This window comes from Gymnogyps californianus, chromosome 3, assembly GCF_018139145.2.
Source record: "Gymnogyps californianus isolate 813 chromosome 3, ASM1813914v2, whole genome shotgun sequence".
NCBI classification, from domain to species: domain Eukaryota; kingdom Metazoa; phylum Chordata; class Aves; order Accipitriformes; family Cathartidae; genus Gymnogyps; species Gymnogyps californianus.
The window spans coordinates 13,416,057-13,442,995 of NC_059473.1; the positions used below are offsets into that span (position 1 = coordinate 13,416,057).

The window sequence follows — 26,939 nt, forward strand, 5'->3', positions numbered from 1 at the left end:
GAGCCCGACCCATCAGCCAATTGTTCACCCAACGTACTACGGACATGTCTAGCTGTATGTTGGACATTTTGTGCAGAAGGATACTGTGAGAGACAATATCAAAAGCTTTGCTAAAATCCAAAAAACTGCCACATCTGCTGGCTTCCCTTGGTCAACTAGACGGGTGACCTTGTCATAAAAGGACATTAAATTAGTTAAACAGGGCTTTCCCCTTGTGAACCCATGTTGGCGATGACCAATTGCATAAACTTGTCACTTTAGAACATTCTCCTGTTTACTTACCTACAGATGAAATTGCTTATTAGATTTATATTCCTTTCAGGATTATCATCAGAACCTTCATTTGCAATTAATATTTAAGTACCTTATTATTGAAAAACTATAGTCTAGCTGCTGCTTTGAAAAAAAGAATTCTCTCATTTCTAACCATGATCTGAGCACCAAGGTATTAACCTGAATCAATACACATTCTGTGATAGATGCACATCAGGTCTCTTTGCTTAATATGAATGTTGACACCCTTTTGTCACTATAAAACAAAGTGACTGTCCATTGAGTTGTTATGCAATTTTAAATGGGTAGATACGATTATTCATTGCTTTACTCTTGTCATTACTACAGCTTCGCTTACCAAACAAGTCTGTGAAACATTGCTTGTATTTTTAGCCAATATTATGTTGTACCCATGTCCAGATGAGGTATTTGTTCCAAAGTACCTGTGTTTGAGTTTCTATTTAGTTTCACTCACAGCATATCATCATGTGTTCCACTACCAAAGTTCAGTAGTGATGCCCTTTTTGGAGGGGATCACGCTCTCTCTGTCCGCTACCATGCACTATCATATCCTGTTGGAACAACTGGTTTTCCTTCATGCAGATCCTTTTTAAATCCTTTGTCTGACCAAACTGGCAAGGAATAACATGTTCTTAATTAGTAGGATGCACTTGAAAACAGTTATTCTGTCTCAAGATTTTGCATTGTGGTCATAGTAAAATCTCATGTTCAGATTTTAATCTCTTTGAGACAGCAGCTTTCTTCTGCACTGTATATCTATAAGCAAGCTATAAATGCCAAACAGTGATTTTCTTGCCAGACCTTATATCTGATTGCATTTTTCTTGGAACATGGCCAAACATCTCCCTTTTTGAGACAGGAAAAAGTGAACCAGTCCCTTGACAATAAAATCAGTGCTGCTGTCTAAAGAACTGTGAAATCAAACATTTACTTGGTTTGCAAAGAAAGGAAAAGGTTGCCCTTTAAATGGGATTGTAGTCAAAGAGGGAAGGAGATGGCCATGTCCCAGTCCAGAACAGGACCAAATGTATAAAGCAGAGAGTCCCTTTATCTGCCAGTTTTGCAGGGTTCATTGCAACACAAGGCTGCATAGGTTTAGGAGTAGGATGCGAGATGTGCAAGAGACCTTAAAGCTACATCAGTATCTAGTTTCCATCACTGTCTCTTTTGAGGAAAAAAAGCAGATACTCCAAGTTAGGGAAATAAATAATGTCCTTTAATAATAATACTCTTACATGTTGCCTTATTTAGAGGCTTAGGATAAACGGTGGAACCAGAAGTACTGAATATCAGCTGTGAACCACATCTCTCATGTGGAGACAAGAAGCAGTTTTCTGCCTTTTTGTTTTTAGCTCTCAACTCCCTGTCATTGTTTGTGTCACCTGTCTTTGGAATAATGGTCAACTGCCTTTTGCTTGAAATTGTTTGCCATTCCTTGGCGAGGTACTTTCCATGAAGAAATGTTTTATTCGGAAATTATTTTCACCAACATTTGAGAATTTTATTGTTGTATTTGATGTGATAATAGGAGTCTATCCATTGTCTTAAATGAAATATATGTGGCCAGAGTAGGTAAGATTTTGCCAGATTTAAAATAAAATAGCTTTTAAATGGCCTTGAGTAACTAACAAGTAGTGTGTACAGGGTGCAAGAGTAAGAACAGAGTTAATATAACTGAGAGCAGCATTCATTTCTTTTAAATTGTGTGCAAGTATAACCTATTGGAAAGTGAGTTACTTTAAGTCTATTTAATTGGGAGAGAGGGATTATGAGAAACATTTCCTTAAACAGAATAGCCTGATTCACAGCTGTCGTGGTTTAACCCCAGCCAGCAACTAAGCACCACGCAGCCGCTGCTGCAAGCCCAGCCGAGCCTGAGCTGAGCCAATGGCGCCCAATGTGGGGCACGAAGGTATGGTATGGAATACCCCTTTGGCTAGTTCGGGTCAGCTGCCCCGGCTCTGCTCCCTCCCAGCTTCTTGCACACCTGCTTGCTGGCAGAGCACAGGAAACTGAAAAGTCCTTGGCTTAAGATAAGCGCTACTTAGCAACAGCTAAAACATCAGCGTGTTATCAACAGTATTCTCACACTAAATCCAAAACACAGCACTATACCAGCTACTAAGAAGAAGATTAACTCTATCCCAGCAAAAACCAGGACAGCAACAGCTCCTTGTCTGAAAGTTAAAAGAATAATCAGGCAAGTCAGAAGTTGAGTTGACTGACAGCTCTACTCCAGAAAAGCCTGTGAGGGTTCTCTCCTGTCCTAATAAATGAGCAAATGGGTTTCTTTGTCCTTGATTATTTTCCTGCATTTTGCTGAGATAACCATCAGTTGGGAATCCATCCAGCGGCTTGAATGATTTCTAGATTAATCCTATGTATCAAAATTCTTGCTTGTTGCAGTGGTTTGGAATATCTTCTGAGACATGGAAAACAATGATGTTGTATTGTAATGTCAGATTGGGTAATTAAAAGTCATGAGTTGGTTTATGTATTTGAAAAAATCCTCCGAAGGGGAAAGGAATAAGCTGGTTTACATGTCTGCTGTGAAAGGGATAAGAAGCAATGGATTTAAATAATGAGCAAGGGAAATTTAGACATAAAGAATGAGTTGCAAATGGAAAGTTGAATACTAGAATGGATTGTCTGGGAGTGTACGGGATGTCTGTCACTGGAGGTTTTTAAAAACAAGTTAGATAAATCTATCAAGAGGGGGTGGGGAGACAAAATTGGTAATCTTCTAACCCACTTTCCTGTGATTCTTTAGGACTTTTCAGGTGCATTTCATTTAATCTGTAGACACCTTTGTGCATTCCACTTTATTTTACTTTGTAAGTAGCATAATTATTAAGGTTAGGGCAGATTTACCTTCAAAGATATGCACTCAGCTCCCAAGGAGTATTCATCTGACACTATCATGAAGTGAAAGTAGATCTGTACTATTCTCAGTATATGTGATGAGAGAGGAATGCTTTCCTCCCTGGCAGCAGCTGGGAGTAGTCTATAATCTACTCCATAGATATATATATCTGCAGCAGTTGAACTGTTCTCTTTCTGTATTGGATGCATTTGAGAACAGTGCTGTCCTGTTGGAACTTGGAAAGGGCTCTAGCAAATGTCCTGCCTGAGTTAAAAATATATTTTCTTCCTTCTCCTCATTTCTAGAGTCCCCTTTCCCCCTAAAGGTAATGAATCCCTCCATCACTGAGCTCATGTTTCTTCCTCATGTTCTGTTTGCCCTGAAACACCATTATGCAGACATAATGTCTCAGATGTCTCCACTACTTGGTAGTGCTCTTTTATGGTGACGATGAAGATGTTGAGCAAAATCACTTTCCAATATCTGCTGCTGAGAGTGGTGATAATATCCTTGCAAATGAAAAATAGTTTCTCTTTCAGTTTTTTTTGTCAGTCATCTTTAAACTTTTTTTATAGACCGTTCTTTGCCTTGCTGCCTGAATTAAGTCCTCATCAATTTTCTTTTTTAATTTTTTAGTGTTCCAGCACTTAGAGTAAGATGAGTATTTTTAGGGTCCCTTCTGTTATCTTGACAAAGCTATTTTATTCTTTGGATATGATCACTATTTAATTTAAAACTAAATTGCTGTTTAAGATCAACTTTGACTTTTCAGAGTCTTCAACAGAATGTGTGAAGTGGTACTGGTATGCACAAGAACAAATGAAATAAAAGTTAGTTTAATGAGGGATATCTTTTCCATTAATGAGTGTATTCAGTCTAAATCTTAAGATAACATTTGTCAGAGGATCTGACCGTCACTGGCAGGTCATATTTAATGCTCTATATGTCACGTGTATCAGACAGGAATATAGAAATGAGTTTGGTAACAAGATTTTTTCTGTTTTCTCGAGTATCTCTAATATATTCTTGTCAGATTTGTCATTGGTGCCTAGAGATGATAGAAAATAAAATGAGTAGCAAACTTGCACCTCATGTCACAGGTGGTTTGTTGCAATAATAAATGGGTTGCATGCTTCTATACCTTATTGGATACGCTGGTGTGCATATGTCTAGACTTCCCCAAAACAGCCTTTAAAGGATGGTATTATTGAAAAAAAGCTGGTGATCATCTGATCATATGTGAGTGGATCATCTGATCCATTTATATACCAAATTCCCATTTAATAGTATTTTAGGGATTATGTTGAGAATAATAAATGCAACAAAAATGAACATTTACGTGAGCATTAATGGGATGTCCTGTATTGCACCATACACTTTTTATGCATTCTTAACATGCAAAATTAATCTATTATTCTCAGGTTTAAAACCACATATGTGTGTGGTTTCATTTGAGATGCCGAAGAATCAGAAAAGCCTTCTCTATTTTTTTTAGTTCCTCTTAGATCAGGAGTAGCTGTACACACAGTAGATTGTTGTGGTGGGTTTTGGAAAACCTACACAATTTGTTAAAGCTCCTTTAAGTAAATGAGTTTTTGGAGTGGACTGGGCACTATGGGCTTTGACTCTGATGTAGCAAAGAGCATTTGGACCACTTAGCCTTTAGCTGTGTCTGTGTTGGAAGGCAACTTGTAATTGTTGAGTTGCATGGGCACAGCTCATAAAAGAAGTGATTTTTCTTAATGAGCCCTGCAGTTGGCAGTGCTTTCAGTTAATTGAAAGGGCACATTGCAGAAAAGTGGCTGTTGTTTTGTTACTGTGACATGTCACAACTGACAGTTTGGATACTACAGTATGTATTTACTAAAGTTGGCCATTCTGTGCTGGCATAATTATTTACAGTCAAATTCATTAGATTAAACAACAAAATAAGTTGCTATGCAATGCTTCCATGTGGTATAGAAATCTGTTTCAATGCTTTATTATATCTGAATAATAAAAAAGCTTTTAGAAGCAGGCTGGGGCTCTGCTGTTATATGAGACTGCTACAGATGTGAACTGAGAAAGAGGAGTGTTTTTCACAGAAAAATAGCAGCAGCAGCAAAAATTTCTATATTGAAAGCCATCAGTGAGCCCAAGATAATTGAGTCCTATAACTTTCTGATAACAAGGACGAGTTTTGAAATAAACAGATCTTTTTTATCATTCTTATTTCAAAGAAATGGCATACATGATGCTATTTCTGTATGTCTTTTCCATTTTTCCATCTTTATTTTCACAACAGTACAGGAGATTAAAATAATGTTTGCTGGGAAATTATACTTCGCAGCAAGAAACTGAAAGCTGTTTTTAAAGGACTGTCTTATGAACAAAGATACGAAAGCCCCTTTCTGTTGTGATTATGCTACTAAAAAGGCTGTGCTCCCTTGCTGAAAGAGAGAAATTGCTTATTAAAGTGTTTTCTTATAATGTAGAAACAGAAAAGCTAACTTAATTTTTCCTTGATTTTTCCCTGCTTGTAGAATAGAGTACAGACAAGGTCAGATTTTCATGTAAACTAGAGCTAAAGTTGTCATAGAGAAAAAACTAGCTTGAGTGAGTGTTAAGGGACGGCAGCAGGCACTGCATATTCGTTTTGTTTCTGGCTTTCCTATAGACTGTTGTGTTACTTAGAGTAGGTGACTTGGGCTACCTGTTTGTTTCTTTCCATGCCATCCTGAAGGCCCATTTCCTGTTTTGCTCATATATTACACACAAGAAGAATTTCTGTGAATAGAACTGGTAGTAGTGTTTATTGTTAACATAATGTAATAATAGTGGTAATTAAAATTTACAGCTGTAGTTGACGTGCCATTCTTATTTTAACTGGAAGGCTTCATTTCATGTATCATCCATCCTCAGATGAATTTTTCTTCTATTTTTCTCTAAAATCAACATGGTAACATAGTAAAAAAAGTAGCCTACATGATATCCTTACCTGAATAACTTTAATTTAACTTTACTTGATAGATAACTTGAAGAATTTTATGTAAGCTTGGCCCCATTTTAACTGGGTCAGTGCAATCTTTCCAGTGTCAGAATAGTTCCCTTTTTCAGCCAGATTGTTAGGATATGGTACTGTCGTTTTTAAACAAAAAAACCATTGATCTGTGTTTGAGTGTTAAATTACAGAAAGGTATAGACTTGCTAAAGAAGTTCAGGTCAGGCAATACACTCAATTTGTACAGAGAAATGGTGCAAAAGGCAGCAATATAAAGACACTGATACTATCCTTAAAGCAAAAGCTGCTCTCTGCAGATATAAATACACTGGTGCTTTTTGGTTTATATACAGAGCTTCATTTGTCATGAGCTGGGTACTGGGATGTTGGTATTATCTTTTTTGGTCCTTAAAATACAAAATCATTTTATGTTGCTATTTTAGTTCAGGGTTGTCTCTCATTCTTTTTTATGTTGTAAGTGAAACTGTATGTGGACCTTTTGGGTGTTTGTGTGGGGTTGGTTTGTTTGTTTTTACTTTCTGAGAGTGTCGGAAGGGAGGGAAGAAGAGAGAACAAAAGAGATCTTTTTTAACACTTACACAGTAAAAATAACTCACTGGTTCTTCCTTAGATAGAATCAATCAAAGTAAATTGCATTGAGTGGATAATTGAGTGGATATTCTGAAAAGCATACAGATCGTATTTTCCCAGGAATCGAGTTAGTGATGAACTCTACAGAAAGCCTTTGAGAAGAAATATTTTTGTCTTATAGTCAAGACAGTGTGCAGTAAATGAAGCCAGATTCTAGGCTCTCACCTAAATCTTCTGTCTCTTTTTTTGCATGTTACCTCCAGTAGTATTCTTTACAGACTTTATTCTTAGTTAAATTGACTTTAGATTGGGTATGCTTCACAGAGTTGTTATAGTATTGGCAGTCCATATCCGAGTCTTGATGTGCCAAGACTTCATGCAAAACCTGTAATTTCTTAAAGCTGGCTTTTTCTGTCAAGTGAGTTTGGTCGTTTGATTGTTCTTCCCCTGTTTTCTTCAGACATTCAGCTGTATTCAAGCATTCTTGTTTTGATTGTCTGAGACCTGTTTGGATGCAGCATTTACCTCAACTGTTGTATGGCAGTTTGGAGAAGCAAGACTGAAAAGAGCAATCAGAAAAAAGCAGTTTTCTGATCAGGGTCTGCACAACTTGCATCTTATGTGGGTTGCTGCCCATGTGCAAAGTAGTATTAGGTGTGCTTGTCACGGTCTGTTTGGATCGCTGAAACTTACAGGGCAACATACTTCATAAATTAAAGTTTATTTTATGAGCTTACTAGGAAGGAAAACAAACAAACGCATCAAACAAGCACTCAATCCCCTTTGTACTGACCAGTCTAACACATGGATTCACTAGTTCATCACTTAATTCATGAGGTTTCTAACTCAGAAGTTCTCCAATTCCTAACTCGTAACTTGCAACTTGTAACTCACGCATCTGTGAGCAAAATAGTTGCCAAATGAACAATAAGAGTGCTCGTCCTTCCTCCTCTGTCATGGTGCGGGCATCCCCTGTATCACACTGGGAAGCAAGAAAGCCTCACCAGTCCGGCTTCTGTCGGATCCACTTCAAAATGTTTTGGGGTAAGCTGATATATTTATACCATCCAGCTTGGAAGTGTGGTCTGTACCATTGCCATGAGTTACGGGGCTCTGAAGAAACTGCAAGACAATCAGTATGCAAGGATGATGGCTGCAGGGGACAGTAAGCTGCAGGTGGCAGTGGCTGCATAATGACCTTTAGCCCTTCCTGGCCACCGTGCCCTGCCTATGTGTTGCTCTCATTTCGACGTAATGGAGCTGCTCCCAACATACATCAGGCCTTAGCATGAGCTGTGTGTTAGCCAAAATCTGAGCAGGAGTAGAGTGAACAGTCACTATTCCTAGCTGGAAAAGATTAGCAGAAGTTTCAAAGTTTATGTTCTCGCAGTTGAATGTCGCCTGTACTTATTTAATTGTCTGAATCCAGCCCTTGGCAAATATCAATGAGGCAGTAGAGAAGATTGATTGTGTGAGGACTCTCGTTCTGTTCTGGAACTGTTCAGGGATAGCAACACTAGGAACCACTAGGCTTTCTTTACCAAGCCACGGAGAATTGACTTGCCTTAGGAACAGTATCTTTATGTTGGCATGTGGAAAGCGGGGGTAAAGTCAGAAAAACAAAGGTTTGTTGGGTCAAAATGATATCAAGGACCTTGTCTTAAGTATTTCTAAATGTGTTGTCACAAAAGTGCATGCAACTGTAGGGGATATGAACACAGAAGAGAGTTATAACTGTATCACTCTGTAGTCATTTGTTCTGCATCCACTAAACAAAAATAAATTGTCTAGGTGCAGCAGGGGGTTGTTAATAGAGTATAAGGCCATAGTTTCAGCTTTCCACGGAGTAGCAAAAAACCCGTGAGTTTGTTTTAAGACCAGAGAATTAATCTTGGTAGACTTGCTAGTTGTGACAAAAAGAATATTCCTTAATACGCAGTCTAAACCCTTTGTTTCTTTCTGTAAGTCATTGGAAATTGTTTTCTAGCTATTGTTTTTGCAAAGGGTGCAATAAAAGAGGCTTGTGAAAAGGAAATGCTACGTGAAATTACAGTGTCTGAGATCCATTGTTTGACATCCTTGACTGAAAAATTATATGGTATACAGGATACTCTCCGAGTAATAATTTACTTCAAATGAGATGTTGCCTCAAAAGTACTTTTGGGGTATTGGAGCTCTAGATTTTGCTTTTAGAACTACAGGGAAGTTTTCTGTTCCCTGGATGATACTGACAGTGTCTTTAGACTGAGAATGACAATTTCAGACAGTTTTTAAGGAAGCACCTGAAGCAACCTGTCACAGGAAAGAAGTGAGAGGTCAGAGCTGTGCACTAGAATTTATTTCTGATATTCTTGGAGTTCTCAAGAGTTTTGACCTGCCTTTAAAGTAGAGTTTAGGGATACTACCTTCAACTGGGTCTGTTGATTAAATAATTAAATCTTTTTATCTCTTTTACATGTCAGCCTATGTGGATGAAATAGTTGGCATTTGGAACATTCAGAAGCTTCTAAGTGAATTATAATTCGGCATGATTATGGATCATCCTTTGAAAAGGAAACAAAACCATTTCAGGTGTAGTGTGGCTTTGAGCGTCTGTTATTGTAGGGTTAATCCAAAGGATCTGTACTCACATGTGAGCTGTAGTATGAAGCCACATTTAGACATGCTGTGTCAGTAGGACATTTGAGCTATGTTATTTTTCCTAGTGAGTTACAAAAGAGAGAATTTCACATGTGATGGGGAAAGCTGTCAGTACTGAACGTGGTTTAGTCAATAGTTTCTCTGCAGATTGGGCTCATTACTCATTTGGATGAGAACTGCACTTGGGGTTTATCCCAGAGCTGTGGTGAGACACTTCAAGTCTCTGGTCAAAAACTTTCATCTGTTTGGCTGAGTGAGGGGTAGAGGAGTCCAGATTATTTTCTGTATTACAGTTTCTCCACTTACTTTGTCCTTGGGGGATGGATGCACTGTGAACAGGATGGCTGGTTCTAATCTTCCTGCTTCTCAGAGATTATAGCTACTGAATCAAATTCTTCGAGAGAGAAGTACTTTATTTATTCTACTGATGACCAAGATGGAGAGAGTACTGACTGTTAAGTTATGTGATAAAAGACCTGTCTGCCCACACACAAAGGAGCGCAGAGGCAATAGCAGATAGAGGAAGCTGACTAACACCCTGCCGGCACTCCTCCCGGGACCATCACAGGAGAGCCATAACTGCATCAGTGGCTCATCTGCAGACGAGAGGAGCACAGAGGCAGGCAGGGGAATCAAAATTAGAGACTCAGAGAAAGAGACACCCTGTTTGGCTCCTCCTGGGACTGTACTGGAGTAGCCTCAGCCCCATAATCCAGGGGTGACATCTATCAAGATGAGGCTCTCCAGAGCACCCCACAGACTGAGGGGGGGGTTACTGCCAAGGGGTAGGGGACACATTATGGAATGCAGGGGAAGAACATTTCAGTATTACGCATGTCTTATGGGATGTCTAGGGCAGGAACCAAAGGGAGAGCAAGGAAGGGATCTAGGTGATTTGGGGAGGAACAAGTGTGGGAAAATAGAGGAATAAGGGAATAGAAAGGGTGGCTCACATGTAAGCAGGGCTGGTCAGTATGCTTGTCTCGCCATGACCTGTGTCTGATCAGTACAGTCTGTCCTGACTTCTTATTAAACTCAATTTCTAACTGTTTTCTTGGGCTAGGGACTCTTGTTTACTCTGTGCATGTGTGTGTATGGGGGGGTCTAAGTGCCAGCAACTGGAGTATATGTATTTCCCACTAAAGGACCTTCATCCTGGTCAGCCAGAGAGAGCAACAGGATGAGGTTATTAGTGCTGTTTGTGTGAGTGCTGTTCATTTCTGTTTGTGTTGATCTGCAGGGCTTGCTGTGTGTATATGCATATATGTGTTGTATAGGTGTGTTTATGTCTCTGCCCTGGAACAGTGCAAACTGGTGAAGGAATGTGCAGGGGAAGGGGTCGGGGAGGAACAAAGGAGGAGTAGACAGAAGGGAGAAGTATAACAGGGGCTGGCTGCATTTAAGATGGGGCTAGTCAGTATGCTTGTCTGACTGAGCCCTGTGCCTGATGACCACAGTCTACCTTCTTATTAAATCCTTTCATAATTACCTCTCTGTCTAATCTCACTCTGTCATGTGTGTGTGAGGTCTGCAGGGACTAAGTGCAAGGGCTTCTTGGGGGGACTGGTGTGAGTGGACACTGGGGCAGCAACTGGCAACACCTCAGGGGTGTGGGTGCCCTGTGGCCTGTGGTGTCAGCTACTGGAACAAGTGAGGGTCCTAGCGTCAGTATTTGGAGGGGCCATAGCTCTCTGGATCTAGGGAGCATCCTACAGAATTTGAGCCCAGAGTGCCAGCTACATGAGGGGACCAGTAGGAGTGAAATTGGTGCCAGCAACTGCAATCAGGCTGGGGGTGTGGGTTGACTTGTGGTGTCAGCAGCCAGAGCAAGTTGGGTCTCAGTGTAAGCTACTGGAGCAGGTGAGGGTCTTTGCCACCAGCCACTGGTGCAGGAATGGTGTGTGTCCTGAAAATCAGCTACTGGGAGGGACTAGGGTGAGTGAAGCAAGTCAGGGGCTCAGTGCTGGTGCCTGGGGCAGGACTGCAGGTCACAGCATGTCTGCCTGGTGCCAGCTGCTGTGGAGGCAGCAGGGAGGTGAGAGTCTGTATCTTCCCCAAACCTGATGTTTGTTTGGGGGGAGTGTAATGTACTAGCAAACTTGAAGCTGGCCTAGCCAGCGAGTAGGAAGCCTGAGGTCCGGCCATGGGGTCAGGCAAGCAGAGGACCAGTTGCTTGTATTCAGGGGAACCTGTGAACGTGGAGTGCCTGTGAGACGACTGTGTGAGTGCTGCTTGTTTGCTAGTGAGGACCAAGTTGAACCAGCCAGCAAGTAGAAGATCCATGAAGCGGGTAAGAGGGCCTGGGCAGTGGTATCAGATGGACAGAGGGGCCATGCTGGTACTGGGGGAATCTGCAAATGTGCATGGGCTCGTGAATCTAGAGAATGGTGTGTATGTGCCTGCACTAAGTGACCTTTAGTCTCTACCAGCTGAAGAGGACTGTTGTGGTTTAACCCCAGCTGGCAACTAAGCACCAGGCAGCCGCTTGTTCACTCCCCCTGTGGTGGGATGGGGGAGAGAATCAGAAAAGTAAGTGAGAAAACTCATGGGTTGAGATACAGACAGTTAATAGGTAAAGCAAAAGCCACATGCACAAGCAAAGCAAAACAAGGAATTCATTCACCACTTCCCATGGGCAGGCAGGTGTTCAGCCATCTCCAGGAAAGCAGGGCTCCATCACGCGTAACGGTTACTTGGGAAGACAAACACCATCACTCCGAACGTCCCCCCCCTTCCTTCTTCTTCCCCCAGCTTTATATGCTGAGCATGATGTCATATGGTATGGAATATCCGTTTGGTCAGTTGGGGTCAGCTGTCCCGGCTGCGTCCCCTCCCAACTTCTTGTGCACCCCCAGCCTACTCACTGGTGGGGTGGTGTGAGAAGCAGAAAAGGCCTTGACTCTGTGCAAGCACTGCTCAGCAATAACTGGCACATCCCTATATTATCAACACTATTTCCAGCACAAATCCAAAACACAGCTCCATAGTAGCTACTGTGAAGAAAATTAACTCTATCCCAGCCAAAACCAGCCCAAGGAGGAAGGGGACATGGCTGACTATACTTAGGTTTTATGTAATTCCTATATGTAGATGCTGTTTAAGGCAGTGCCTTGTCTGTGGCAGACTGTAACTGGGCATGTCAATGTCCTGCATGTGTGTCTCTGGGATACATACTCGGCTTTGCTACTTTTTGAACCTGTAGCCACGTCCCTCAGCCTGGCTGGGCTGGGCTCCAGTGTCCAGGTGGGACAAAGTCCAGGGCCCGGAGCTGCGGGAGGTGGTGTCCACTCCTGACATCCCTTAACACCTTGCTACTTGTTGGACCTGGGAGCGTGGAGCTATGGCAGCCTTGCCTCTGTTGGGCTACTGAATTCAGCCCTCCCTAACACTTTGTCTTGGTTTAACCCCAGCCAGCAACTAAGCATCATGCAGCCGCTTCCCCCTCCCCGTGGGGTGGGGAGGAGGAAAAAAAAAAGTAAAACTCGTGGGTTGAGATAAGAACAGTTTAATAACTAAAGTAAAATAAAATACACTACTAACTAACAATAATAATAATAATATTATAATAATAATTGTAATGAAAAGGAATATAACAAAAAAGAGAGAAATAACACCCAAGAAAAGACAAGTGATGCACAATGCAGTTGCTCACCACCCGCTGACCGATGCCTGAGCAGCAATCTGCACCTCCTGGCCAACTCTCCCCTGTTTATATACTGGGCATGACGTTCCATGGTATGGAATATCCCTTTGGCTAGTTTGGGTCAGCTGTCCCGGCTATGCTCCCTCCCAGCTTCTTGCACACCTGCTTGCTGGCAGAGCATGGGAAACTGAAAAATCCTTGGTTTAAGATAAGCGCTAGTTAGCAACAGCTAAAGCATCAGCATGTTATCAACATTATTCTCACACTAAATCCAAAACACAGCACTATACCATCTACTAAGAAGAAAATTAACTCTATCCCAGCCGAAACCAGGACACACTTATATGAAACATCAGTATGGACTGATAAATTCACTAGCTAGCTGTTCCTTGAGAAGGTCACATCTTGGTAATCATAGCAGAACACTGACTAATTTGCCTTCTCCTGAAGCACTGCCCTTGCCACTGCCCACCATTTGCATACTTTTAGGGAAACATATGACACCCTTGTTGCTTGTCAGCAATACTAGTTCTGCCCTCCAGCTAGCTTGTGTAATTTCTGATTTTTGGGTACGGTAGGTTTAAGTTACAACTGGGAGATGTTCTGTCACTGTGGTACAAATCTGCTCTGCCCTTGGTGCTTTTCACAGAGAAGAGAAGGCTGATATGGACATGATCTAGCTAACATGGGCCTGATTTTTGTTTACAAGTTTATTACTCAGTTCTTTTGCGTAACTGGCTTCCCAAGCCTTTTAGCTATGTCCCTGAGCCTCTCTAGGCTCACTTGCATGGAAGTGCTTTTCTTTCAGCACTGCACCCTGCTCTCATTTTATCTCATCTCACCTTGTACCTTAGAGAAGTATTGGGACCAGAGATTGTTATGCCATAAGCGGATCAGCCTATGCAGACACTTTCCTCTGCATAACAGCAGCAAAAGAATAGCAGTGTCAAGAGTGTGGCCTACAGGTGGCAGGTTCCAAAAAATCATGACTAGAATATGATTTCTAGAAAGAAGGACTTTCCAAGGGCAATTAGTTTGGCCTGTCATTCATTCTGCTTTTTCAAGAACAAAACCTCTAGGGAAGTGTTGGGTTTTTACCTTTTTCTAACAAGAGTGCAACAGCTGATAAGTACTTGAAATCACAGTAACCTTTAGCAGCCTGTCTCTGAGTGTAGTCTATTTCCACACTTTCAGTTCCGCCTCTCAAACTGTTGCTTGCCGTTTCTCCTCTTACTGAAAGTTTGAGGTGGTTTCATTTTGTATTTGAGAGATGCTGTTCTTCCCTCAGCTCTTGAAAGAAAGTTGAATTTGCATTGTCAGCACTGGCTAATGGATACAGGGAGACAGTCAATTTAAGGTACGCTGTGATTAAGGTTGAGCATGCATCTGTTTTCAAATTTTAAAGATTGGCTTTAAATCTGGCTTAAGTGGCAATCTAGTAAATAGGGGTAATTGTTTCTTAGTTTCAGTCACTGTTCAGCGGTCATGCTGTTGTAAAAGTGGCACGCTGTTTGTTGTGTATTAATTAATTCCAGTGCAGTTTAATGATACGCTTTCAGCTGCATGCTTTATTTCCAAGTTGGAAAGGAAGCATTGCTTAGCGCACTCCAGAAGAGCACTGCTTCCTTTGATGTAAGGAGGCACGGGACTGTGGCAGGGAGAATCTAAGGACACTGTTGTTCCAGCAGTCATGGCTGCCTGTATACATTATCAAGCTTGAAAGGCCTTCATAGCGTTTCAGGAGAGATGCAATAGCACTGACTGTGATGGGTGACTGAACACATTTTCCTTCAGAGCTGCTCAGAAACAGCTGACAAGGGCAGTTTTAGGAAGGCTTCTGGAGAAGCTCATTGCATGTGTCTTTATTGCCACCTTCTGGAAAGGGAGAAGAATAACTCTTGAGTAGGTTTCTACAAACATCACGTCCTTTATTTTTGACAATACACATGTCAACTTTTTTTTTTTTACAAGTACTTACTCAGATTGCAATGGAAGACAAAAGTATGTGCAAAGCAAAAATAGTATGCTCTTGATGCTCCTGGGGAGATCACTCTACTTCATTCTCTTTTCTTTCTTTCATCATTATTTTGCATTTTCTGTAAATAGCCTATTTCCACAGGCACTTTCATCTTAGGGGGCTTGGTTTTTTAGCTTGTTCTTGTACGCAATAAGATTGCAGAAAGAAAAATAGCTTGGAATAAACAATTAGCAAAGCTGATATTTCTTCGAAGTGCTCTCTAGAATAATGTGCGCCTTGAATTTAAGTGTCTTTATTTTAATGAAAGCAAGGTGGAATTTTTCAGAAGCACTCGTTCCTAATCTGTACCTAGTGATGTCAGTGGAATTTTTGGCGTTTTGGTTTGGGTTTTTTGTGTGAATTTCAGTAAGAATGTTTAAGCCATGACCAAGTATTTTATAATAATCTACTTTCAGATGCAACCAGACTAGCTTACTGAAGAATTACATATAGGGAAAAGGGGGAAGCACTGCTTAATTCATGTATTAACAATGCATGTTTAATTTAACTGTTATTATAATTTATGGAAATCATATTGAGACTTCAAGAAAGTAGACCCTGATGCATTTGAGAGGAAGGGGAGAAAGGAACCATGAAGTAAATTGTATCTTTTGACTGGTAATTCTGAGACACAGATATTAATACATTCAGGCAATATTCACTATGTTATTTTATATGTATATATTTTTTAATATATACCATATATTATATTTTTATATTTTATATATAGTTTATAGTATATAAACTATATATAAAAATAGATTTCTATATTTAAATAAACATATTTTAGTATATAAACAAAACTGAGGAAACTAGAACAGGAGCTACATGGATAAAGGATCTCAGATGATATATTAGACCATTTAAGGTGGGAGACTATAAAGCAGTGACTGGCCTATAGTCACATAGGAAAGTCTGTAGCAGAGGCAGAAGCAAATTTAGATTTCCAGAAAGCTAACCATAAGGCCACCTGTCTCCCCAGTTGTTGTTGTGTCCCCCCACTCCAAACTAAATAGCTTTCTTGCAGCTCTGCTTGAATTTCTTGCAGAGATTCTGTAAATATTTCTAGTTCCGGGAATGAAATACCATTTTCTTCTTCCCCTCTCTTAAATGAAGTCGTCTTTTTAGCAGCTGTCATCTCAGTAATGAGACTGCCTTCTGCAGTCTGCAAGTAGATTTCAATCCTAAGTTTTAACCCATGTAAAGCAACAACATGCCTTGAGCAATTCCTGAGAGTACTTCTAAAATATGTTAAAATGTGAGGGGGGCAGTGAGATATTAATGTCACTCTCAATTTTTTTCCATGTTTTTTCATCACGATTGAAATCATACATGAAGTTAGTGGCATTATAGCATTATCTGTTATGCAGCTAAACACAACAGAGGGGATATTTTAATGAAACTGTACTGAGATAATTTCTTCTCTGTCTGAGTATAGCTTTTTAGCAACCTTTACGTCTTTAATGCCTCGAAGCCAGTGTCCCACTGCAGATGATACCCATTGACAAAGAGAGTAATATATTGTAAGGTTTCATCACAGACCTCTAATTCCTTTTTGGTAAACTGAATCTCTTTAAAAAAAAAATACGTTGGACTGTGCCATAACAAGATGCTTTGTGTTTTTTTTCTTCAGGTGAAAAATGTGTTTTGTATGAATGCAAAGGAAGGCAGAAAAAAATCAATACGTGCCTTAGTGACTATTGGAAATGGTAAAGGGGCTGCAGGTATGTGCGTTTACTGTATGTAAAAGATGCCAAATTAATCATTGTTTGTAGTAGGACTTCAGGAACCATGGTGATTTAAAGGGACTTTTTATACTTTAAAAAAAAAAAAAAGAAAGAAAGAAAATTTACCCTTTTTTCTACTGGGCAATATTGAAACACCTGTAAGAATTTTGAGCTTCATCTATAAAAGTAAGCTTTATAATCAAATTATGTATGTATTCATTTGGACACGTTGTTTTGTATAAAAAAAGAAATTGGGAAAAAGTAGTATTATGTGATTAGGTTTGGAGCATATATTATCCAGTGTTAAAAATATTTTTTGTTTAACTCTAGAGTGATAGAACTATAACCACTGGTGGATCCTACCAGAAGGGATCATCTATGCTTTCCTGTACACACTGTTTCTTTTTACTGTAGATACTGTTTATGTTTAAAAAAAGATCAAAGCCTGAAAGTATTCAGCCATGAATATTTGCATTTGTTTCACCTAGCCTTAGGCACTTAGCTGCAGAGTGTAGTTGTTTACTCTCAAGTCAAAGAAAAGAATGAGGCACGTGCAAAAGGTGCCTGCAATTGCAGGTGGGCTGACATGTGCCAGGAAGTATTCATCTCCTTGCGCTGATGGTGGAAGAAAACTCAGCTGAGTGTGCTCTTCACAGAGGTGCCTGTGCTTGACTAAAATTAATCTGGGCCTCCACGGTTAGTAGAGCAGATAGAGTCATAAGGAAGTAGGATTCAGTAGGTGTGGGTTTGTCTTTCTGGTTTTGAAAGTCACTTTCATGTTGTTGGGGTTCTTGGAGTTTTATTTTCATTTGCTCTAGCAGTGGTGACCACTTTGCAGCAAAGGGCAGCATGACTGGTGGTGCGTTTTCCTGAGTTATTTTCTAGCTAGTGTTAGTATTTCAAGGTAGAATTAGTAAAAAAGGGCTTGTTTACTGCTAGTCTCAGCTAGCATCTTGATTCAGAAATTCTTAATGAATCTGTCAAATCAGAAGGTCCTAAATTTCCTTCTGATTCAGCCTCTTCAGGAAGCTTTCTTATTTTATTGAAGTTAGTCATAAAAACCAATCCACTTTATGGGCTTCCTACAAATACTGTATTTACACTTTTAGGGAAAAATAGAATACTCAAGGCCCTTTGAGTCTGGTCTCATAGTAACTTCAGTGATCTGCAGCTTGACCCGTTTGTAGGCTTTCTCCATTATGATTCTTTATAACGGTCTCTTCAGCAAGCAATTTGAAGTCTAACCATAGAAATGCTGTCTACGGCATAAAATAAATAGGACAAATCAAAAGAAAATTAAGATTATGAAGGCTCTTATAATACAAGCTGTGAAAAGAGACCTTTTTCCTTTTCTTTCTCAGCAAAGACTGAAGAAAGAATACCTGTCAGAGGTATTCAGTTTAGTTCTGATTTCCTTGTGATGGAACTCTAAGCACAATTACGTATGCAGGGTAGTGATGACCAAGCTATCTCTAGAAGCAATCAAACCATCTCAGTGCAGCATCTAACTTGCATTAAGTAGCCCTGGATCCCAGCATAAAGGAACTGTGCAGCCACCCTGTACAGCAATGAGTTTCTTGCATGTTTCCAGTTCTGTTATTGAGGAAATAGTGTTTATCTTTCACTCAGTTTTCAAATACCAGGAGTTAAAGACTTTTTTTTGTTGCAGGGTAAGTTTTATTTAAGATGTGCTAAGTTTTTCTCCATAAGAGATAGTTTTCATGCATTCTCTTGTGGACACAAACCGATGTACATTAAAATTCTTGTTAGACCTCAAATGGACTTAGAGATAAGACAGCTGTGCAGAATTAAAAGAAGAATCAGCTAAAAAAATAGAAAATTAATAGCTGTGAAGTACATAATCCAAATAATGTAATCCAAATAATAGAGAATTCATACCTCTATCAGGAGGCAGGAATATGGCATGTATTGTGTTGGTGACAGAGTACAGGAAATTGCATTTGCATTGCTATATGACTCTAGTAAAGAAAATCCTGCTTTCAATATATATGCAGAGCATCCACCTTTTGGATATAAATAGTTTCCTTTTATTATGAGCTGAATAGTTATCTCTGATGATGGGATGTATGTGGGAGCTTTAATAAGACAACTGTATTTCCAGTCAACTGTAGTTTTGCAGAACTTCATTTATGTGAAAGACTCAAGTCCAGATGTGGTCCTCAATTTTAATTGCAGCTTGGAGGGGAGGAATATGTATATATAGAGGAAGGTGTAGTTCTCCAGCAGAAAGATACGTTACTCTGAAAAAATTCTTCCTACCTCTTCTTTGAAAAGCTTTTTCGTGAAACATGTTATCACTTTAATCCATATGTGATGAATGATTGAATTGAGGTTGCCCAGGTGACCTCATTTTTGCCATTTTCTAATCTGTTGCATGATTTCACAGCGTTAATACACTGCTATTGTGTTCTGTGTGTGTGTTTAAAAGAATAACAGAGTTTCCTTGCATTTTCTTATGCAGGAGTTAGAAAGTGACAGAGACCTCCGGGTGCATGGTGCATGCACAGGGAAAGCTGTCTCAAGAGGTAGCTTATAGCAGACACTACCCTTGACTGTCTGCTTCTTCCACAGCAGCTCCAGGCTTGCGGTCATATCCTCTTTGCTTGTAGCACCACAACAGTCAGAATGGTATTTCTTTCCTAGACCTCTTCCAGCCCATTTCTCTTGTAATGTCTGCATGAAATTAGTGAGTCATTGTTGGCCAATGGGTCCAATCCCATTGATTTTTGGATTAGGTTTTTGGATACAGGTAACCCACACCCCCAGCTGTCACAACAGAAACATCGAAGGATCAAAAAAGCTAGATCCGCTGATTTGAAGTTAAATGATTTTAATTCAATCTACCTTGACATTGTTGGACTACAGAGTTTGTAAAAACAGTTGTCATCCTCTTATTCATTCCGTACAGTCAGTTGATGCCTTGCTCTGAGCTGACTGCAAATACTCCGAGACTGCTGTGAAATCTCTTCATCACTACCACAGTTCACCTGGTAAATAGGAGTAGGTCTGAGGGTTCAGAGAGAATTAGGTAGCAGTTTGTAAACTGGCAGTCTGTTTTTTTCTCTGTTCTACAAGCATGCATTTTTTGCAAATGCACTATTCTGTTAAAACTGGTTTTTGTATTCTCTATTTTGCTAATAGAAACCCAGTCTCATTTGCTTCTAGGGTCTTGGAGCTACTCTGTACAGGCGTAGTTAACATAACTGCATCAGTTTCCTTTTTTTTTTTCCTTCCCTTCTTTATTTTTAAGCAGAAGACTGGATTTTTTTTGGCTGAAGAAGTCACCACTATTCAGTTGTTTGGAACAAGTTTGGATGAATACACAAAAGAAATAACTTAAGCCTTATTTGTTTTCATTTGACAACAAGCAACTGGCATCCAATTGTTAGATATTCATAACTCCTAAACTGTTACTTTGTATGGTTTCTGTGGTTTTCTCTGGACCATTTTCTGAGTATGATCTATGCAATGGAGTGGAAATAACAGATACTAAATGTGGTTGTGAAGTTCTCTGGTTTTTTACCCTTTGCTTTCTGAAGGTTCTGCCTCATGTATTTCTCAGTAATAAAATGACTCTTTTCTGTCTTGCAGGTTTTGCAATGGGGAAAGCAGGTGACAGGATGAATGCTTTACGGAAAGTATGTTGATTGAATTATTTGTTGCTTGATGACAAGCACAAATAATTCATACCTACATTTTTTTTTAAATAATCAGTATCTTTTGTAGTCTATGCAAAGAAGCAAGTCCATGTATGTGATTTGTCCATCTTGATACAAATAATGAGGTTGCCCTGCAATGAAATTCTGTTAGTGCACACTTTATTTTCTTTCTACTCCCTTTGCTGTGGCCTACACCTATCCCCCCTTGCTCAATTGTTTCCAATATCTATATAGCATACAATCTGCTTGTACAGTTAGTGTGTAGGAATTTTTCTCTTACGCATGCATAAAGACCTTATTAAGGCTCCTTTAGACTTCAAAAAGTTGCTTGTCCATCTACATTAATCTAGTTTGTGATGTAATGCTCAACTAAGCTATCAAAGTAGCAATGCTAAAATACACAAAGTTTGATAAAGTTGTTACTATATTGAGAAATCTTTTTAAATATTAAATCTTTTAGGAGACGGCGATTCTTTAAAGAGAACATTTTCATTTCCATAAAGTAAATTGTTTAGATGTGGGAAACCTGTTTTCCTAAGTTTTCTTTCTTGCTTTTTTTCTGTCTAGTTAACTGAACAATGGTAAATGTCAAATACTTTGCAGAAAAATTCAAGAAAAAATGTTTTCTGCTTTTATTCCCTAGGCAAAGAATAAAGCAATACGCTGCTTACATTTTATAGAGCTGTATCAGAACCACACAAGTAAGTATTATGATTTTTTTAGACTCTTTCACTTTCAATAAGTATTGAATATACCAACAAGAACTGGTTGCAACTAGTTACAAAGCATAAAAAGATGTTAACTAAAACCTTTCTGATCTGATGCATTGTATTATTATTATTATTGCGTTATTTTGTTTCTTCAGCATGCTGTATGAAATCTTAGCCCCAGACTGTTTTAGCTAGACAGTGGTAGTGTCAGAGTACATAGCCTGTCAATCCCTCTGTAAAATAAATCACCATTATCTGGAATGAATATGTGGTTTACTGTTTACTTTCACTCAGGTTTGTATCAACAGTTGTAGGAAGGTACATGAAGAAAAGTTAAGATTGCATAACACGAGATGTTGTTGTTAAAATGTTGAGAGATTTATCTCCCTTCTAGTCTCCTGCCTTTGCCTTGTTTAAAATTTGGATACTTAATGCATAGTATTTCAGGCTCTTTAAAAATGGGGGGGGGGGGGAGGGGGTAGTAGCAAGATCTCTGCTGGCACAATTTGAGTTAAGGAATTCAGATACTGTCTGGGCATCTTTTCTCTACAGTGAACTCCTCTGTGCTTTTCCCCTTTGTATGTCAGGGATGATTCCCTGTTGACTCAATCCATGTATGCTGACAAAGTCCAGCAGCTGGAGAGAACGTGGGCTGGAGAAGTCAGTCTGATGTTTCATGGTAGCTTTTTGTTAATTCAATTTAATACCATACAAATCCTCTCTCATGTCAGACGTGGTACCAGTATACCAAATATGCAGTTATCTTTCAGAAAAATGTTGAAAGATGGTACCTTACAGAGTATATGAATATTTAACCAAGTCATTGTGTAGATAAATATTCAGTATAATAAAACTTCAGCTTACAAATACAGAACTGCAGTTATCCTCATGAGTGTATTCCTTGAGCATTATGATTTCACACTAACAGATTGGGGATTTGATTAAAAACTGGTGGTGTTTCCACCATGCTTTCCATTCTACTTAACATAGAGGTCCTCTCTGAGCCATCTTGACTGCAGTGCTAGAATCCACTATGCAGAGACTGAGCCACTGAATCAGATGTATATAACAGCTACCCACCAGAGAGGATATGAGTTTGGGATTCCTTTTGAAGCAGAGAGAAGCAGGAAGACTGGAATGGTAAATATTCTGTATAGAAAATCCAAGAACACTGAAGCCTATGGCGAAATCTTAGGTTAAAAGCTGAAGTATTAGAAAAATCTGAGTATGAGGAAGAAGGTTAAATTGTATCACATGAGCTCACTTCAAAGCTAAATGAGGATCATTAGAGGCATATAGACACTTCATATTTTTCAAGTGAAGCTTGGTTTTGTAGCCAATAGTAACATAGTATTCACAGATGTGTAAACATTACTAATCTATTCCAGAAATTTACCTAGATTAACCCTTCTCTTTAAAGAACTCAGAGTAAAACCAACTTCCCGTTCAGTTCTGAAAAAGAAAGGTATTCCTTAAATGTGCTGAGCTAAAGCTTTTCTAGAATGAAAAATTTAGCTGTAATACCTTTTTTTTCTCCCCTCCAGTTTACCATGACATTACAGTGAAGTTTAAAAGCACAACCATCCGCATGAAGAAGCAAAACAAAGGTAATTAAAGCTGCCTGTAAATTTTGAAGTTTTATTAATTACTGACTGGTATTTATTTGATGAAGTTAAATTTGTGCAACATCTGTTTACTTCAGAGATGGATCATTTGGTGCTGGTCTACCATGTTTTAAATGTTGAAGATGATGAATTGTTTTTCATTAGAAATACCTACTGTTGATGACATGGCTTTGTTATTGTAAATCGGGCTTTGTCCCTCTCACACTGGTGGGAGCTCTATTCGTGGTTTTCTTTCATGCTTCCTAAGTGTAGTTCCTTCAGCTCTAAATTACCTAGATGTGGAAAAGTCTAATGGAATAGAGTAGGTGTTGGAGGCAAAGGCCTTTAGAAGAACCGTGCAGATTTTTCTTCCCACCATATGCCCCATGCATGCTTTGGAGAACTGATAGGTTCGTTTCATTATTTTTCAGTGATTTTTAATAGCTGTTTTCCAGACAAGATTCAGAGGTAGTTTAGTAAGCAGTAGTGGGAATGCTTCAAATGGGAATCAGAGTGCAAGCCCTAACCTGTGTGCCTGTCCCTCCTAAGTCCATACTGGGATAGCACGGGCAGATGTCCTCCCTCAACTGCCTCAGGCTACCTGTGGTCATGAGCTGGAGCCAGGACAGCATCCAGCCTGCTACTTCCTTGAGACCATTACTGCTTTATTTTCCCTAAAATCAAGAGCTCCCAGTGTGGAAACTAGAGGGATTATCTATCCTGGCTTGTTGTCCTGCACCATGTCAGCACAAAGACCGTCTGATTGTTACACCGTAGCAGTGTTTTCCTTTCTCCATCTTTGCAAGCTGTTCTTCACTTTGATCCCAGTTGTAGTATGGGCAAGTGCTTCTTTAGACTCCTGTAGGTTAGATGTGAGAAGTAGTGAGTCCATGCCTGGTAGCTCTCAGCTCACAGGTCTGTTCTTCCACAAAGCTGCTGTTAAGTGATGTTAGATGTACAGCTGCCTCCTCCAGCCGCTTCAGCCCAGGACCCTCCTGCCCAGCCACTGGAGCCCAGCCCAGGGACTCAGGGCCTCTGCCCACGCTGAGGGATGCAGTTGTCACTTTCCCGTTTGCAGGTACAACCAGTAGTGAAGCTGACTATACATCCCAGAGACACTTGGACACACACAGGACGCTGACACGGCTGGCCACAGGCAAGGTGCTGCCTTCAACAGCACCTACATACAGGACTCACATAAACATAAGCACAGACAGCTGAGTCCCCTCCTCCTTTTTGGCTGGCAGAGATAGGAGATCACTAGTGCAGGCACACACAGCACTCTCCAGGTTCACAAGCACACACACGTTCGCAGATCCCTCAAGTACCAGCGTGGCCCCTCTGTGCACCCAGCACCCCTGCCCAGATTCTGGGCCCTCTTACCCACTTCACAGGTCCCCTACTCACCAGCTGGTTCACCTTGATGCTCATTAGCCAACACACATGCACTCGCACACTTGTCCCTCATGCATTCCACATTCACAAGTCCCCCTGGGTATACGAGCATGGACCCCCTGCCCACCTGATACCCCGGCCCAGACCTGAGGCCCCCCTACTCACCGGCTAGTCCAGCTTAAAGTTTGCTAGTGTGTCATGGTTTAAGGCCAGCCGGCAACAAAGCACCACATGGCCATTCGCTCAGTTCTCCCCGCTGGTGGGATGGGGAGGAGAAAAATATAATGAAAAGGCTCGTGAGTCGAGACAAGGCCAGGGAGGGATCACTCACCAATTATGGTCACAGGCAAAACAGACTTGACTTGGGGAAAAAAAAAAAAAGAAATCAATTTAATTTGTTACCAATCAGATCAGAGTAGGATAATGAGAAATAGAACCATATCTTAAAAACACACTTTCCCCCCACCCCTCCCTTCTTCCCGGGCTGAGCTTTGCTCCCAGTTCCTCTACGTCCACCCCCCGCCGTGGCGCAGGGGGATGGGAATGGGGGTTGCGGTCAGTTCGTCACACGCTGTTTCTGCTGCTCCTTCCTCCTCGGGGGGAGGACTCCTCACACTCTTCCCCTGCTCCAGCATGGGGTCCCTCCCACAGGGGTTAGCCCTCCACGATTTTCTCCAACACGAGTCCTTTCCACGGGCTGCAGTCCTCCACAAACTGCTCCAGCATGGGCTTTCCCATGGGGTCACAGCCTTCTTCAGGCCCAGCCACCTGCTCCGGCATGGGGTCCTCCATGGGCTGCAGGGGAATCTCTGCTCCACCGTTCACCCCCGTGGGCTGCAGGGAGACAGTCTGCTGTCTCGCCATGGGCTGCCAGGGAATCTCTGCTCCGGCACACCTCCTCCTCCTTCACTGACCTCGGTATCTGCATGGTTGTTTCTCTCACATCCCACTCCTCTCCACTGCAGGTTTTTCAGCAGTGTTTTCCCCTTCTTAAATATGTTATCCCAGAGGCGCTATGACCATTGCTGATTGGCTCGGCCTTGGCCAGAGGCGGGTCCAACTTGGAGGTGGGGAAGCTTCTAGCAGCTTCTCACAGGAGCCACCCCTGTAGCCCTTCCCCCACTACCAAAACCCTGCCACACAAACCCAACGCATAGTGAAAACACATGCAGACCTCATGCACACCAGGACTGGGGAAGATACAGATGCTCGGCGCCCCCAGCAGCTACCACCAGGCAGACAGGCTGTGACTCATGGTCTTGCTCCAGCTACTGGTGGGTTTGTATAGCACTATCGATTGTCACATCCCTCCCAGTCTGGGTCTCCTCTGGTTTTCAGTCTTAGCAGTTGCAAAGTCCACGTTGATCTTCCTGGAAGTGGCACCTGTAGTTTCTTGATAGCCCATCAATTAGTGGCGATGTTTGTTTCTTGACATTGTCTATGTTTGTTTTGTCAGATCTGTGTGTCTGTATATTTTGTTTCCGGTTTCCCCTTTTTCCCTCAGTTTCCCAATTGACAAGGTCCCTAATCATATAACCTCATGAGAGTAAACACTCTCACACGCTCACATGCTCTCATCAATTAGTGTGGCTGACCAGGTTTGGTTCTCATCACTGCCTCCTTTATCATTTGTCGGTCATGTTTGTGTCCCTGTATGTTCTTGTCACTCTCCCTTCAACATACCCTTACAGCTACCAGTCCATTGGAAGTAATTGCAATTAAAAATTCTTTTGGTCCACAATGGTACTAAATCACTGTCAATAGTTGTGAAGTATGGCAACTCAGCATGTCTAGTGTTGAAACTTCTGCACCAGCAAGACACAGCACAGATTTTACCATTGGACTGGGAATTGATGGAGAGCCATGACTGTGTTCCCCTCCCAGCTTTAGCTGAAGAGATATACAGCCCACCACACATTGTCCCTCAGTTGTGTGTGTGCTGTCTCTAATAGCTTCCACATGAACGCTTACCTTCTGAAGACATGTTGCTAACTTTCTGCTATCCCTTTCCTCACCTTCAGAGCTGTTGCAATATGTGCTTTGCCAGTCATTTACAATGACAGGGGTACATCCAGAGCAACCTTGTAAACTGCTATCATGTTCTTCAGGATTGCAACATAAAAAATTTTAACACAAGGTAGTTTGGGGAGCTAAAGGTTAGCTTATTTCTAATGCATTGCAGTTTTCAGTGTGATCCATTTTACCTTCTGGGGTCTTTCTGTTTTGAAGACCTGCAATGATGACATGAGGTCATTTCTTTGCATGCATCTTTTGAGTTAGACCTTTATGTACAAAGGTTTGATTTGGCTTGTTTAGCCTAACTTTGCTTTCAGGACAGATAAAGGTAGCTGCTGTTCTATAGAAAACAGATTTAGTTTGCTGCTGAGCACTCTTAATTGGTCGTCTAATTTTAATATACAAATAGGAAATATTAATTTACATGGCTGGTTCTTTGTAAATCACTTCAGTTTCATTATGATAAGATCTAAACTGCAAGTACATTTAATGATTAGCTTATAAGAAGTCAGAAATTTGGGATATTTTTCCAGTCAGAACAATGTCAAGTTCAACTACTTAATTCATCAATTACTACAACCTTTGAGTAAGCTGAAGCATTGACACTTTGGACATACTATTTGATGTTGTATATCTGGTATTCTTGTTCTGCACTGTCACATTAGTAATATGAGAATATAATTATTAATGTTCATAGTTACTAATATATTTTGAAAACATTAAAATTGCTATGAACCTTCAACACAATTTTAATTAGATGACATTTTGATTCTGGGATG

At 40.6% G+C, this 26,939-nt stretch overlaps 1 protein-coding gene across 1 annotated transcript in view; it reads left to right on the top strand.

The window, feature by feature from the left end:
• Nucleotides 1-26,939, top strand: part of MRPS5 (mitochondrial ribosomal protein S5) — a 73,928-nt gene that overhangs the window by 36,014 nt on the left and 10,975 nt on the right. Inside the window, exons 7-10 of the mRNA XM_050893045.1 lie at nucleotides 16,662-16,752; nucleotides 20,368-20,414; nucleotides 21,079-21,136; nucleotides 22,690-22,752. Of these exons, the coding sequence (XP_050749002.1) occupies nucleotides 16,662-16,752; nucleotides 20,368-20,414; nucleotides 21,079-21,136; nucleotides 22,690-22,752 (259 nt within the window). The remainder of the gene's footprint in view (nucleotides 1-16,661; nucleotides 16,753-20,367; nucleotides 20,415-21,078; nucleotides 21,137-22,689; nucleotides 22,753-26,939) is intronic.